Source organism: Dromiciops gliroides, chromosome 3 (genome assembly GCF_019393635.1).
Source record: "Dromiciops gliroides isolate mDroGli1 chromosome 3, mDroGli1.pri, whole genome shotgun sequence".
NCBI classification, from domain to species: domain Eukaryota; kingdom Metazoa; phylum Chordata; class Mammalia; order Microbiotheria; family Microbiotheriidae; genus Dromiciops; species Dromiciops gliroides.
The window spans coordinates 392,894,743-392,910,413 of NC_057863.1; the positions used below are offsets into that span (position 1 = coordinate 392,894,743).

Sequence of the window (15,671 nt, forward strand, 5' to 3'; positions counted from 1 at the left end):
TGCTTCCCTTCTGTGTTTTCTCCATTGCTTGTAATAAATCTTTCTTTTGAAATGGTTCCCATTATTTTACATGTTGTTCTCAGCTTCTCCGATGGCCCATGAACCTTTCTTTAAACATAAACAAGTAACTGGACAAAGACTTAACCTGTTGATAGAATGCCTACACTGGAGAATCATGGTGTTGTAGGTTTAGATGTAGAAATCATTCTGGGAACATGGTAGAGTAGGTCAGAAATGTCCAGGCTCTCCAAATTTTCCCCACAAACACAAAAAATCACCATGAAATAAATATAGAATAGCAAAAATAAAGGGTTAAGGCAGTTGTCCTCCTAAGACATCTTGAGAGAACCACAGAAAAAACTTGAGGGGCTAAGGTTAGGTCTAAGTGAAATGAAAACACCTCCAGGATGACTCCATCGATTCAACAAATAGTAGGCCCTGAGAGAAGCAAACTAGGTTTCAAAAAACATCACCTCAATTTTCACCTCACTCATGTCCTCAAGAAATTTTACTTCACAAAATTTCATGTAAAGAACAGCAGATACTGAACGAGGAAAGATTGAAGGACCCACTTCTGATTCTACATGTCAGGTTTAGTGGTGCTGACCAGACATGATCTTTGGCTGTGGCTGTGGGTGAGGGAGAGCTAGCATATGCCCAGTGAGTGTGGTACTTTACGAAGCAAAAGCATTTTAGGGACACCATGACTGGGGATTAGGTAAAGAAGAAAGGGGTCCCCAATGTGGGGACCAATTTTTAATTGGGGAGTGTTAGCTAAGCGGCTTGAGGGAATATTGGGGTAAGGAAGGAGACCGGCAGCCTCCCTCAAAAGAGAGCAGGATTTATTTAACAAGAAGGAACTTAAAGAAAACAACAACAACAACAACACAAATGGGATTAGTAGTATCAAGGTGATGTAGGAGGCAAAAAGGGGTTAATGGAAAAACCCAAGACCCAAGCTTTAATTCAGATATTAGCTCTAAAAGGGAGTCAGACCTGAGTTAATGGATAACTTATGTTAGGTTCTCATACCGTAGTGATCAACATCCATAATGGACCAGAACATGTCAGGTCAAAATAACAATAAAGGAAAAAGACAACCTATAGAAATTCTAATGAAAAATGATTATATTTTGAAACTAGCCATGGGAATCAGAAAGAGACATGCACAGAAAAGGCCAAATTTGTCCTCAGATTCACCTTATGACGCGTAATCCCCCAAAACACACCTCCACTGAAAAAGGTACTGGCCTCGGGGGTTGGCTTAGGATCCCCAGTAACTCCAAATTAGGATAAGCCCTCCCTTGTAACACCCCTAGGTGGAGAATAGTATAATGAGTAGAACAGGTTCTCCACTGTACCTCCCCAAGGTGGAGATTATTATGAGACTGATAATCAATTTATCTATACTGTAAATATAATTGTCTTTTCTTTCGCTATTTGAAAGATACCTTTCCACTTTTCTGGTACTCTCCTGGTGATCACTCACAGCATTGCAATAAAACTTGGTAAATTGAGTCACTGAGTCTTGCAATTCTTTTGGGAAGACTCACGATCAATTGGACCCCAAATTTCCTGACCACATCAAAGGGAAAGGAAATAAAATGGGGAAAGTGAAATTATACAACCTGAATAACACCACCGCCCATGAATCAGCTGAGAATATACAGCTGCTTCCAGCTAGAATGGGGAATTTCCTCAGGGCTTCTTCCTGGAAGACCCCAGACAGCCCCCAGCCAGTTGGCTGACCTCTCTGACAGTCACATGACTGCCCTCACTAAGTTTCCAATCATTATAATTTTGCCAAGCCCATGTAGGTGTCAGCCAGGGGTGATGATGTGAGGTGCCAGCACCATGACAATGGTTACAACCAGTGGATGGGTGGAACACCGTGCCATTTGCAGAGCCCCAGAGGCCAGTGCACACAATGAGGTTTTTTTGTTTTTTTTTTTTAATTCTAGCCAAAAGATGGTGTCATTAAAAACCTCAAATAACAATCAATTCTTTACACTAAGGTTGAGCCCCTCAGACAGAATTCAGAAAACAATAGTAAGAAGCACTTGAGGCCTAAGGCAATATTATCTACAACTCAGGATTAAAAATTGATTTTAATAATATTAAGCTGATAAAAATAAAATGAGAATTTTTTGTTTAAATAGTAAGCATGAGGCAGCTAGGTGGTACAGTGGATAGAGCACTAGCCCTGGAGTCAGGAGGACCTATGTTCAAATCTGGCCTCAGACACTTAACACTTACTAGCTGTGTGACCCTGGGCAAGTCACTTAACCCCAATTCCCTCACTAAAATAAATAAACAAACAAACAAACAAACAAATAAATAGTAAGTAAAGGAAAACGAACCTGACCATTGACACTTACAGGAAAATAATGATGTAAAAACAGCCATTCCTACCCTAAATAGTAACATCAAATGGTTAGAAGCCAAAAAAAAAAAATGGAAGAACTTAAAAAGGAATTCAAAAGTCAAGTAAGAGAGAACGAGGAAAAATTAGAAAAAAGTTAAAAAAAGAGAAAATAAGGGGGAAAATTAGAAAACAAAACTGACAGGAAAAATTAGGGAAAAATAAATTATAAATAATTATGAAAATTAATTTAATCAATATGAAAATGAAATATAAAAATCTTGAGAAAGAAAATAACTCCCTGAAAATTAGAATTGTACAAGTGCAATCAAATTATGCTTTAAGACACCAATATATAATAAAACTAGAAAAAATAAAAGAGAAACTGACACATCTCAGGAAAACAACTCATCTGGAAAACAGATTAAGAAGAGACACTATAAGGATTGTTAGTCTACTAGAAAGTTCTGATAAAAAAAAGTATCTGTTTACAATGTTGTAAGAAATTATTTTCTTCCGGCCGGGGAGCGGGTGGCAGGCAGGGGAGGTGAGCCACAGGCCTGGGAAGGAGGGCAGTAAGGGAGGGAGGGGAGGAGTGCGGCGGGAGCGGGGCGCGCGCTCCGTAGCTGCTGCGAGAGGTTGGGGCCTGACGCGGAGGATGATCCCCGGCCGCCCGGGGACCGCGGAGCCGCCGTAGGAGGCCGCCGCCTGAAGGCGATGGGCGGGAGCCGGCGCCGGCCGAGGACCCTCAGCGTCCGCCGGTGACAGCCGATTCCCGCTCCATCTGTAGTTCCCCAGGCGCACTCTCCCCTGACCCCTCCCTGGCAAGGCAGTGGCAAGGCTGGGCGCCACCATGAACAAGGTGTCTGTCGTCAAGGAAGGCTGGCTCCACAAGAGAGGTGAATACATCAAGACCTGGAGGCCACGCTACTTCCTGCTAAAGAGTGATGGGTCGTTCATTGGCTACAAAGAGAGGCCAGAGGTCCCTGACCAGAGTTTGCCCCCTTTAAATAACTTCTCTGTAGCAGAATGCCAGCTCATGAAAACAGAACGCCCTCGGCCCAACACCTTCGTCTTCCGGTGCCTACAGTGGACAATGGTTATTGAAAGGACCTTTCACGTGGACTCTCCAGATGAGAGGGAGGAGTGGATGAGGGCCATCCAGATGGTGGCCAACAGCCTGAAGAATCAGGAGCCTGGGGAGCACTCGATGGACTACAAGTGCGGCTCCCCAAGCGACTCCTCAGCAAGATCCGGACCAAGACGACCATGAATGACTTCGACTATCTCAAGCTTCTGGGCAAAGGCACCTTCGGCAAAGTCATCCTGGTTCGGGAGAAGGCCACTAGGCTCTACTACGCCATGAAGATCCTGCAGAAGGAGGTCATCATTGCCAAGGATGAAGTGGTCCACACAGTCACCGAGAGTCGAGTTTGCAGAATACCAGACACCCATTTCTCACAGCACTCAAGTACGCCTTTCAGACAAACGACTGCCTGTGCTTTGTGATGGAATTCGCCAATGGCTGGGACCTGTTTTTCCACCTGTCAAGAGAGAGCGTCTTCACAGAGGACAGGGCGAGGTTCTATGGGGCCGAGATCCTGTTGGCCTTGGAGTACCTGCACTCCCGGGATGTGGTCTACCGCGACATCAAGCTGGAAAACCTCATGCTGGACAAAGATGGGCACATCAAGATCACTCACTTTGGCCTCTGCAAGGAAGGCATCACGGATGGGGCCACCATGAAGACCTTCTGCGGCACCCCGGAGTACCTGGCCCCGGAGGACCACTAGTGCCTCTTTGAGCTGATCCTCATGGAGGAGATCCGGTTTCCTTGCACGCTGAGCCCCGAGGCCAAATCTCTGCTGTCTGGGCTCCTGAAGAAGGACCCCAAACAGAGGCTGGGCGGGGGTCCCCGGGATGCCAAGGAGGTCATGGAGCACCGCTTCTTCTCGGCCATCAACTGGCAGGACGTCTTGCAGAAAAAGCTCCCGCCCCCGTTTAAGCCCCAGGTCACGTCAGAGATTGACACATGGTACTTTGATGATGAGTTCACAGCGCAGTCCATCACCATTACCCCCCAGACCGATATGATAGCATGGGCTCTCTGGAGCCAGACCAGCGCACCCACTTCCCACAGTTCTCTTACTCGGCCAGCATCTGGGAGTGACTTGACCTGGAGTGGAGCCCAAGCAGGATGGACGGGCGGCTGCCTCAGCCACGGGCCACCCCCGTTCTGGGTCACTCTGCCTCCGGTCCCATTCCCCTCACCCACACATGCTTTTCTTCTCCTCCCCAAACTCGCCTCTGAAGGATCTGGCCCTTCCTTCATCCTCCCTGCCTGGCAGTCACTTGCTGGCCTTCGCCTGACCGCGAACCTGTGGCCCTGGAGGGCACTGGCAGGGAGAGGGCAGAGGAGGACCCGGGGTGCTTAGGACCCAGTGAAACCTAGCTCGCTTCTGGCCACGCGGCCCGGGCACCTCCTCCCCACAGGGAGCGAGGAAGCCCCCTCCGCCCGCCCTGCCCAGGAGGCTGCTGGGCTCCCCGGACTCCTGGGCCGAGCCGTCTTCTCCAGGGTCACCCGGTGGATGTGGCTAGCCTGGTCCCTCTGCCTGGGCACCAAGGAGACCTTTGCCGGTCCTCAGAAGGACCCCATGATCTCTTCTCCCTCTGCGGGCTCCGACTGTCCGAGCCTGGGGAGAGCTGTGGTGCTTTGTCTCTGGACTTCATGAGCCACTTGTCAGCCCCTCTCCTTGGACCTCTAGTCCCAGCCTGGCTCTGCCCTCGGACCTCGTGCGTGTGTCAGGAGAATGCCCAGCAGTGGCACCCCGGGCAGCTACTAAAGCAATAATGTCTTGTATCCGACCAGCCTTAAAGCCGGATGCCCCCGCAGCTGGGGTGCCCTGCTCATGCCCTGCCTCCCTCCCTACCTGCAGGGGCCCAGGCTGGGCCCATCACCAGGGCCAGCTCTGATCTGCCGCCTCCCCTTTTGCCCTCTGGAATCCGAGAAGCCCCCTGCAGTGCCCTAAGTGCAGTGTTCTGGGGGCTTCACTTCTCCACCCCAGGTCCCCAGGCCCTTCCTCACTGGCTGAGATCGGCTGGGAGAGGGGGAGAGCCAGTGGATTCTTGTCTCCCCCATCGGGGCCAGCTGTGAGCATCTCTGGCTGGCCATGAGGGGAGCAGGCTGCTTTTTCTCTAGAGATGCGGGCTATGGAGGCAAGTCTGGGGGGACTTGGGTGGACGCCCAGTGAAGTGGCTCCCCTGTTGGGGCGGAGAGGTGTGGGGACCTGCCTTACCACGCAAACAGCGAGACAGGGGCACAATGTTCGTCTCTCTGGCCCTTTGCCCTTCCTGGAAACAGCCTCCTGTCCACCCTGGCCTGTGGCCACCCCACTGGGAACTCGGGACCCTCCCTCCCCGTGCCTTATCAGGATAACATGGCGGCCTCCCCAGGGTGAAAGGTCAAGGCCAGGGAACATCAGGGATTGGAGGCTGGGGGAAGGGGCTCTGGTACAGTCTGTCATATCTCTCCCCCTCCCCCATTTTAGCTTGCTTTCCTCCCCTCCTTCAGTATCTTCATCTCTCCCTCCTGGGACTTGGACACCTTCTGATGCCTCAGTCCCAGGCCCCCTTCCCATTCCTCTGGCTGGGCCAGAGCTTCAGATTATTGGGGTGACCCAGGGCAGGCCTCATGGGTGTTCTCCCCTCAGCCCTCACTGAAGGTGTCAGGCCACAGCAAGAATAGGAGCCTGGGCGCTGAAGCTTTGTATAGAGGGTGGCCGCCCCCCCCAAGTCCAGATCCGAAGGGCATCCTGAACCAGGGCCCCTCCTTTGGGAAGGGCCCGAGGGCATATTCACCATCCCCCAAATCCCCAAGGCCTGGGGTGGGGGTTTCCGAACGCAACAGTGTTCAAGCCTAAAGCTCCCTGGAGGGACAGGGCCATGGGGGTGTTCGGTCAAAGTTCTCAGTCCAGGCCAGCCCGGGCTATGTGGCCAGGGCTACATCTCCTGAGGCCTTTGGCCCACGGGGTACCAGAAGAGTCTTCAGAGAGACAGAGATGGGTGCTTGTCAGCCTTGCAGAGCCCTGGGGGCCTTGGCCCTGCCCCTCCCCCAGATTGATCTGGGAGGGGAGCCCACAGGCCTTGGGGATGTCATAGTCCCCTCCCCTCCAAACCCATCTGCCTCATTCTGGGGTTGGAAGCAGGGCCAGCCAAACTGTGATTCCACCACAGCTGAGGCTAGGCCTTGGGGCCCCTGTGTGTGTGTATATACATATATGTACATATCTAATGTCTGTGTTAGGGATGGGTCCTTTCCAAGGACCCTGGGGGTAGGCAGAGGGAGCCAGGGATGTCAAGGGCTCCTCAAGGCTCAGGGCCTCTGTTCTTCCCTGCCCCCAGGGACCCCTCCCTTGGGCTGCTGCAGCTCACAGGGAGAGCATCCTGACTGCCTCCTTGAGGGTGGGGGGGATGTTTTCAGTTTGGTGGGGTATGAATATTTGATGAACTGAAAAACTTTTAGGTATTTATAACAAAAACACCAGAACTCAATTGAAACTTTGAGATAAAAGATCCACAATAAATTTAAGAAAATCATTAAAGACTTATTATAAGGCACTGATAAATTTTAAATGGTTTACTTATATGAAAATATCAGTATTCTTAAAACTCTTATTACAAAGATAGTTTGAAAAGAAGGTTGTGGTGTGATTCTAAAATAACAAAATTGGGTAAGAAAAGGTAAAAAGAAGAAATTATCCCATAAAAATGGGACATGAAAGGAAGAACTAATAGGGTGGAGAGTTCATGATGTTTGTGAGAAAATAACTATTTATAAAGAGTATCTTGAAGGGATGCAGTTTCAGTCCTTTTCTCTCCACCCCTCCAAATCTAGAAAGTCCAATTCATGAGGAAGTTCTAAACTTGTTTGGGGGCAAGCCCAAGGGAACCAAAGGAATGGAGATTGATTCTTTTGTTTAGCTAAATTGAGTTGGTGGGATTAAACCACAACTAGATAGATACTGGACATGTCTTTGCCTGGAAGTCTTCCATTATGTCATCTGGTAGAGTTCATTTTAATTTGGACCACCCTCAGGTTGTGTCAACCAATGGAATTGAATGATGCTAACCAATTATCTTTGTTCAATGTATAGTAGCCTACCGCTATCAAAAGTCTTGACCATGCAATGGTCACCATTTTGGCTCACTCTTGGCTTTCTCTTGGCTTCCTGAACCCACTCCCTTGATTTGGAATACTGTTACTTGGTGGGCACTCTTCCTCTTAGGCCTTGAGACAATGTGTTATCTCTCTGAGAGACAAAATGGGTCTGGAGCTTTTCTCCTGCCTATACTGCCATGTGGTCAATTATTTACTGGTATATGTTAATTAATAATAAATGATTACTGCCAAAACAGGTGCAATAGCCATTAATATATAAATAGCAATAATTGTAGAAAACACCATTTAGCACAATAATTTAGAAAATACATGTTGGAACCTTATCCTCGTCTGAATTGAAGAAGAAACAAAGTGTACAACTAGAGAAGTATAGAAATCTGAACTACTAGTGAGTTGAGAAAGTTGGGGAACATGGTGGGGGAGGCATGTTTAAAAGACTATATAGAATAAAATTAAGAGGATGGGAGGTAAAGATAAAGGAGGGAATTTTAGAGATGTGGGTATCATAAGGAATGAGAGGATCAAGATAAGGGAAATAAGAGGGGAAAAGATAAGGTAAAAAGAGGCTGAGAAGGGGCAGCTAGATGGCTCAGTGGATAGAGCACAGGCCTTGGAGTCAGGAGTACCTGAGTTCAAATCCGGTCTCAGACACTTAACACTTACTGGTTGTGTGACCCTGGGCAAGTCACTTAAACCCAATTGCCTCACAAAAAAACAACAAAAAAAAAAGAGGCTGAGAAAATAATGAGTAAAAATAAAATGGGGGAAATTCACAAATAGTAATCATAACTTTGAATGTGAATAGGATTAAACTCACTCATAAAATGGAAATGAATAGCAGAATGTATTAAAAATCAGAATCTGGGCAGCTAGATGGTGCAGTGGTAAAGCACTGGCCCTGTATTCAGGAGTACCTGAATTCAAATCCAGCCTCAGACACTTGACACTTACTAGCTGTGTGACCCTGGGCAAGTCACTTAATGCTCATTGCCCTGCAAAAAAGCAAAAAAACAACAAAAATCAGAATCTAAGGTTTGACTTCCAGGAGCCAAGATGGCAAAGTAAGCAGTAAATCACTGTAACTCTCCCATGTTCAGCTCCAAACAATGATAAAATAGTGTTCCAGAACATCCTGGAGCAACAGAACCAGGAAAAAAGCCGTGTAAAACAATCTTTGAATCGAAGAAACTAGGAAACCAGCAGGAAAGGTAAAAGACAATGTAGTAGAAGAAAGGAAGTGTACCAGCAAGCCAGCAAAAAGCCTTAGTGCAGCAAACCAGTGGTGGAACCTGAACTGCAGTGTGGTGGAGCAAGCAAACATCAACACCAGGACCAAACTATGTGCCTCAGCATAGCCACGGGAACAGGCAGACACCAGTTCTGAGAACCATTATGTGCTTCAGTGTATCCTCGGGCAAACAGGCAACCTCAAGCAATCAGACCTCTGGGTAGTCAGCGTAGCCCCAGGGAAAACAAGTAGACAACAACCCTATGGGTGCCTAAGCAAACAAGCAGCCCATGCACTCCCCCAAACACACACACACACACACACACACACACACACACACACACACACACACACACACACATGCTTCAGCTTAGCTCAGGTTAACAAACTCCAGCAGCCAGATCACCAAGAGCTTCAGTGTATGCCAAGAAAATGCAGAAATACCCCCACCAGCCTCAGCACAGACTAGACACTAGCACTAGGGCTGCAGTTCGGTACAAGATAACCTACAAGACCAATACAGCCTCTAGCAGTGCCAGCCACCCCCATGTTACCTTCTGAGTGCAGCAAGAGACATGAGGATCCCTGGTGGGCTCCAGGCTACATCAGTATAGTACCAGTTAAACAGCCAGGGCCTGTAACCCATGGCACAAGAAGCCTGGGGTAGTGTCCCTTCCACTCAGGGAGCAGAGCTCAAATTTAAAAGAAAGGAAATAGGCCCCAAAATGAGCAAAAAAGAACAACAATAATAGAAGAAACTGACCATAGAAAGTTATTGTGGTGACAGAGAAGATAAAGACACAAACTCAGAAGAGTACAACAAGGTCAAAAGACATATGAGAAAAACCCCAAAGAAAAATGGGAAAGGGTCTTAAGCCCAGAAAGAAGTCATGGAACACACAAAGGAGCTTAAAATCATTTAAAAGAGGCAGAAAAAAATAGGGAAAATAAATGAGAGTGATGTGAATATGAAAAATAAAGAGTCAACAACTTAGAAAAAGAAAACAACTGCTTAAACAGTAAAATTGACCAAATGGAAAAGGAAATACAAAAATCCACTGAAGAAAACAACTCCTTAAAAAGTACAATTGGCCAAATAGACAAGTACAAACACTAATTCAGGAAAACAACTCCTTTAAAGTTAGAATTGGGAAAGTGGAAGCTAATGAATCTATGAGGCCTTAAGAATCAATGAAACAAATGCAAAATATTTTTTTAAAAAAGAAGAAAATGTAAACTACCTCATGGTTAAACAACTGACCTGGAAAATAGATACAGGAGAGACAATATCAGAATCATTAGAGTATCTGAAAGCCATAATCAAAAGGAGGACATAGACAGCATATTTTAAGAAAACATCAAGGGAAACTGCCCTGATATTCTGGAACTATAGGGCAAAATAGCCATTGAAAGGATCCATTGGTCATCTCAGCAAAGAGATCTCAAAATAAAGGCAGAACCATTAAATGCATTACTTTTCAGATCATAATGCAATAAACACTACATTCAAAAATGAGCAGTAGAAAGAAAAATCATAATTAATTAGAAACAAAAATAACCTAATCCTAAAGAATAAGCAGGTTGAGAAGGCAGCTAGGTGGCACAGTGGATAAAGCACTGACCCTGGATTCAGGAGGACCTTAGTTCAAATCCAGCATCAGATACCTGACACTTATTAGCCATGTAACCCTGGACAAGTCATTTAACCATCATTGCCCTGCAAAAAACAGAAAACAAAACAAAGCAAACAAAACAGAACAAAAAAAGGGATAAGTGGGTCAAACAAATCATAGAAATAATAATTTAATTAAAGAGAATGACAACAATAATTCAAAATACGAAAATTGTATGGTATACAGCCAAAGCAGTACTTAGGGGAAATTGAATTTCTCTAAATTCTTACATCAATAAAATTGGAAAAAAAAACACAGATCGAACTGGGCATGCAACTAAACCTAAAAAGAAAAACCTAGAAAAAGAAAAAAAAACCTAAAAATCCCCAATTGAGTGCTATGTTGGACATTCTGAAAATCAAAGGTGTAATTAGTAAGAATGAAAGTAGAAGAAAAACAGAAACAAAAACAAACAACCAAAGAACAATGTAACCATTGAGCTAATAAATAAATCAAGGAACTAGTTTTATGAAAAAAAAACACAGTACAATAGATAAGACATTGATTGATTTGGTTAAAAATATAATGAAAAAAACACATATCCAATATAAAAAATAGAAAGGGTGAAATCAACACCAAGGAAGAAGAAATCAAAGAATTATAAATTTTTTGCCAAATTATATGCCAATAAGTCTGACAATCTGAATGAAATTGAACATATTTACAAAACTATAAATTACTCAGCTTAACCGATCAGACAGTAGAATGTCTAAATAAACCCATCCTAGAAAAAGAAATTGAACAAGTCATTAATGAACTTCCTAAGGAAAAAGAAACAGACAAACAAAAAAACAAAAAAAGCAAGCACCAGATGGGTTCACAGATGAATTCTGCCAAACGTTCAAAAAATAAATAATTTCCATACTATTTAAACTATTTGAATAAATAGGCAGAGTCCTACTGAATTCTTTTTTATGACACAAATAGAGTGCTGATACCTAAACCAGGAAGAGCTAAAACAGAGAAAGAAAATTATAGATGAATTTCCCTAATGAATATCAATGCAAATATTTTGAACAAAATACTAGCAAGATGACTACAGCAATATGTCATAAAGATTATTCACTATGACCAGGTGGGACTTATACCAGGAATGCAGGATTGGTTAATATTAAGAATACTATTGGGGCAGCTAGGTGGCATAGTGGATAGAGCACCGGCCCTGGACTCAGGAGTACCTGAGTTCAAATCCAGCCTCAGACACTTAACACTTACGTACTGTGTGACCCTGGGCAAGTCACTTAACCCCAATTGCCTCACCAAAAAAAAAAAAGAATACTATTATCATAATTGATCATATAAATAATCAAACCAACAGAAATCTTATGATTACCTCAATAAATGCTAAAAAAGCTTTTAACAAAATGCAACACCCATTTCTATTAAAAACACTAGAAAACATAGGAATAAATGGTTTTCCTTAAAATGATAATTATTATCTAAAAAAAATCAGTAAGCATTATCTGTAATGGGGATGAGTGAAAAGACTTCCCGATAAGATCAGGGGTGAAGCAAGGATTCCCATCATCACCACTGTTAGTACTAGAAATGTTACCTATTGCAAAAAGAGGTTGTGAAAAAATACTTCAATAAGAGATAGTAAAAAGTAACTCATTTTAAATAATTCTATATAATACAATATTTAAAATAACTTTAAACAATAGAAAATGTTTGGGAGTCTACCTGCCAAGACAAATCCAGGAGCTATATGAACACAATTACAACACACTTTTCACATGAATAAAGTCAGATATAAAGAATTAGAAAAAATAGCAATTACTCATGGGTAAGCTGAGTCAATATAATAAAAAATGACAATTCTGCCTAAATTAATTTACTTATTCATTTTCATACCAATCAAATTACAAAAAAAAAAAAAGATAGAGCTAGAAAAAAGAACAACATATGGAAGAAAAAAAGGTCAAGAATATCAAGGAAATTAAAGAAAAAAATACAAAGAAAGGTTGCCTAGTAATACCAGATTCCAAACTATAATGAAGTAGCAATCATCTAAACTATCTGATAATGGCTAAGGAATAGAGGGGTGGATGAAATGAATAGATTATATCTACAAAACACAGTAGTCAATGATCATAGTAATCTACTGTTTAATAAACCAAAAAGATTCTGGCTTCTGGCATAAGAACTTACTTGACAAAAACTTCGGGGAAAACTGGAAAACAATATGTTTTCTATACAACCTAGTTTGGAGCAACATCTCACACTATTTGTCAAGATAAGGTCAAAATGGGTGCATGATTTAGGCAAGAAGGGTGACACCATAAGCAAATTAGAAGAGTAAGGAATAGTCTATATGTCAGTCCTATGGAAAAAGGAAGAATTCATAACCAACCAAAAGATAGAGAGCATTACAAAATATAAAATGGGTAATTTTGATTATATTAAAATAAAAAAAGAAATCCAATGCAACCAAGATTAGAAGGAAAGTAGAAATCTGGGAAACAATCTTTGCATCATTTCTCTGATAAAGGCCTCATTTCTCATATACATAGTAAATTGAAGGAAATTTATATGAATGCAAACTATTCCCCAATTTTTAAACTGTCAAAGGATATGAATGGGAAGTTTGCAGATGAAGAAATCAAAGTATCTATCATCATATGAAAAAATGCTCTAAATCACTATTTATTAGAGAAATGCAAATTTAAACAACTCTGAGGTACCACCTTATGCCTATCAGATTGGCTAAAATGACAAAAAATGAAAATGTTGAAGATAATGTGGGAAAATTGGGACACTCATGCATTGTTTTTGAGATGGGAACTGATTCAACCATTCTGGAGAATAATTTAGAACAATGCATAGAAGTCAAACAAACTGCATGTCCTGTGACCGAGTAATACTACTACCACTATCTGTCACCCAAATATATAATAAAATAGAGAAAAGGGCCTACACGTGCAAAAGTCTTTATAGCAGCTATTTTTGTGGTGGCAATATATTGGAAATTGAGGGGTTGCCCATCAACTGCAGATTGACTAAACGAGCTGCGGTGTATGAATGTAATATTGTGCAATAAAAAATGATGAAAAGTGAAATGAGAAGAACCAGGAATTCTATCAAGTATTTAAAGATTTAAAGATTGACTAATTCCAATATTAAATAAATTATTTGGAATAGGTAAAGAAGGGATGCTACTAAATTTCTTTTTTTTTTTAACAAATACGATACTGATAACTAAACTCAAAAGAGTAAAAACTGGAAAGAGGAGAAAAAATTTATAGATTTATTTCCTTAATTAATATGGATGCAAAAATTCTAAGTATAATATTAGGTAAAAATTACAACAATATATTAAAAATATTATATACATTATGATCAAGTGGGATTTATTTTAGGAGTGCAGGGATGCTATAACATAAGATAGCTAATAACATAATTGATTCCTTCAAATATAAAAGTTTTAAAATCATATGATTATATCAATAGCTGCAGAAAAAAGATTTTGATAAAATTCAATACTCTTATTAAAAAACAGTTAAAGTATTAGTATAAATGGATTTTTCCTTAAATCAATAAAAAGCATTTCTCTAAAATTAACAGCCAGCATATGTTTTAATGCAGCTAAACTAGAAGCATTCCTAGTAAGATTAGGTATGAAATAAGGATGCTCACTGCCACCAATATTATTCAATATTGTATTAAAAAGCATAGTGGAGCAGCTAGATGGCACAGTGGATAGAGCACTGGCCCTGGATTCAGGAGGACTTGAGTTCAAATCTGGCCTCAGACACTTAACAATTGCTAGCTGTGTGACCCTGGGCAAGTCACTTAACCCCAATTACCTCACACACAAAATAAAAAAAGAAAAGAACAAAAAATCATAGCAATAGCAGTAAGAGAACCATAAGAGATGGAAGGAATTTGAATAGGTAATGAGATAATAAAATTGTCTCATTTTGAAGACAATCTGCCATACTTGGAAAATCCCAAAGACCCAACTAAATAGCTGGTTGAAACAATAATTTTAGAAAAGTATCAGGATATAAAGTCAATACACATAAATCATCACCATTCCTATTTGTCACAAACAAAACTTCAATAAGAGATAATAAAAAGGAACCCACTTAAAATAATTATACATAATATAAAATGCCTGGGAATATACCTGCAAAAATGAACCCAAGAAGTAAACAAAATTATATTTAAAAACTCTTTAAAGAATTAAAACCAGATTTAAATAATTGGAGAAATATTGTTTATAGGTAGGAAGGTCCAATAAAATAAATGACAATTTTGCCTAAAGTAATTTATAAATCTAATGCCATCCCAATTAAATTACCAAACAAATATTTACTGAATTAGACAAATAATAATAATTCATTTGAAAAAAATCAAGAATATCAAAGGAAATAATGAAAAAATGTAAAGGAAGGAGGTTTAGCAGTACCAGATCTTAAAATATATTATAAGGCAGTAATTATCACAACTAGCTGGTACTGGTTAAGAAATAGAAAGGTAGATCTATGGAATAGAATAGACATAGGATTTATTGCAGCAAATAAACATAATAACATTGTATTTGAAAAGTATAAAGACTTAAGATTTGGGGATAAGAATTAATAATTTGGTAACAACTGTTGGGAAAACTGGAAAGCAGTATGACAGAAACTGGGCATAGACCAGTGTCTTATACCATTTACCAATATTAGGTTAAAATGGATACATGACCTAGGTTTAAAGAGGGATTTTACAAGAAAATTAGAACACAGAACATATTACTTATCAGACTCACAGACAGGCAAACAATTTATCAATAAACACAAGATAGAAAGCAAATTTTCTTGTAAAATGGATAATTTTTTTATTACATTAAGTTAAAAAGATTCTGTACAAATAAAACAAATGTAACCATGGTCATAAAGAAAGCAGAAAATGAAAATTTTATAAATATCTTATCAGATAAAGGTCTCATATCTCAAATATGTAAAGACATCTGTCAAATCTATAAGAATATGAGTCATTTCCCAACTAATAAGTGGTCAAAAGTTATCAATAGGCAATTTTCCTAAGAAGACATCAAAACAATTATATATATATATATATATATATATATATATATATATATATATACATACACACACACACATAACAGCTCTAAATCATTATTGATTACAGATATGGAAATTAAAACCTTGGGATATCATTTATACCAACCTGATTGGCTAAAATCATAGAAGGGAAAAGTGAGAAGTTTTGGAGGGGATA

The 15,671-nt window shown here is 41.2% G+C and overlaps 1 protein-coding gene across 1 annotated transcript; it reads left to right on the forward strand.

Annotated features, from left to right (window-relative positions):
- The first annotated feature begins 3,191 nt into the window (after window positions 1-3,191).
- LOC122749211 (RAC-beta serine/threonine-protein kinase-like) lies at window positions 3,192-4,853 on the forward strand. Its single transcript, XM_043995447.1, is given in 3 exon segments — window positions 3,192-3,612; window positions 3,615-3,791; window positions 3,794-4,853. Coding segments are annotated over 3 exon segments (1,578 nt in total). The 5' UTR covers window positions 3,192-3,215; the 3' UTR covers window positions 4,798-4,853.
- Window positions 4,854-15,671: the final 10,818 nt, after the last annotated feature.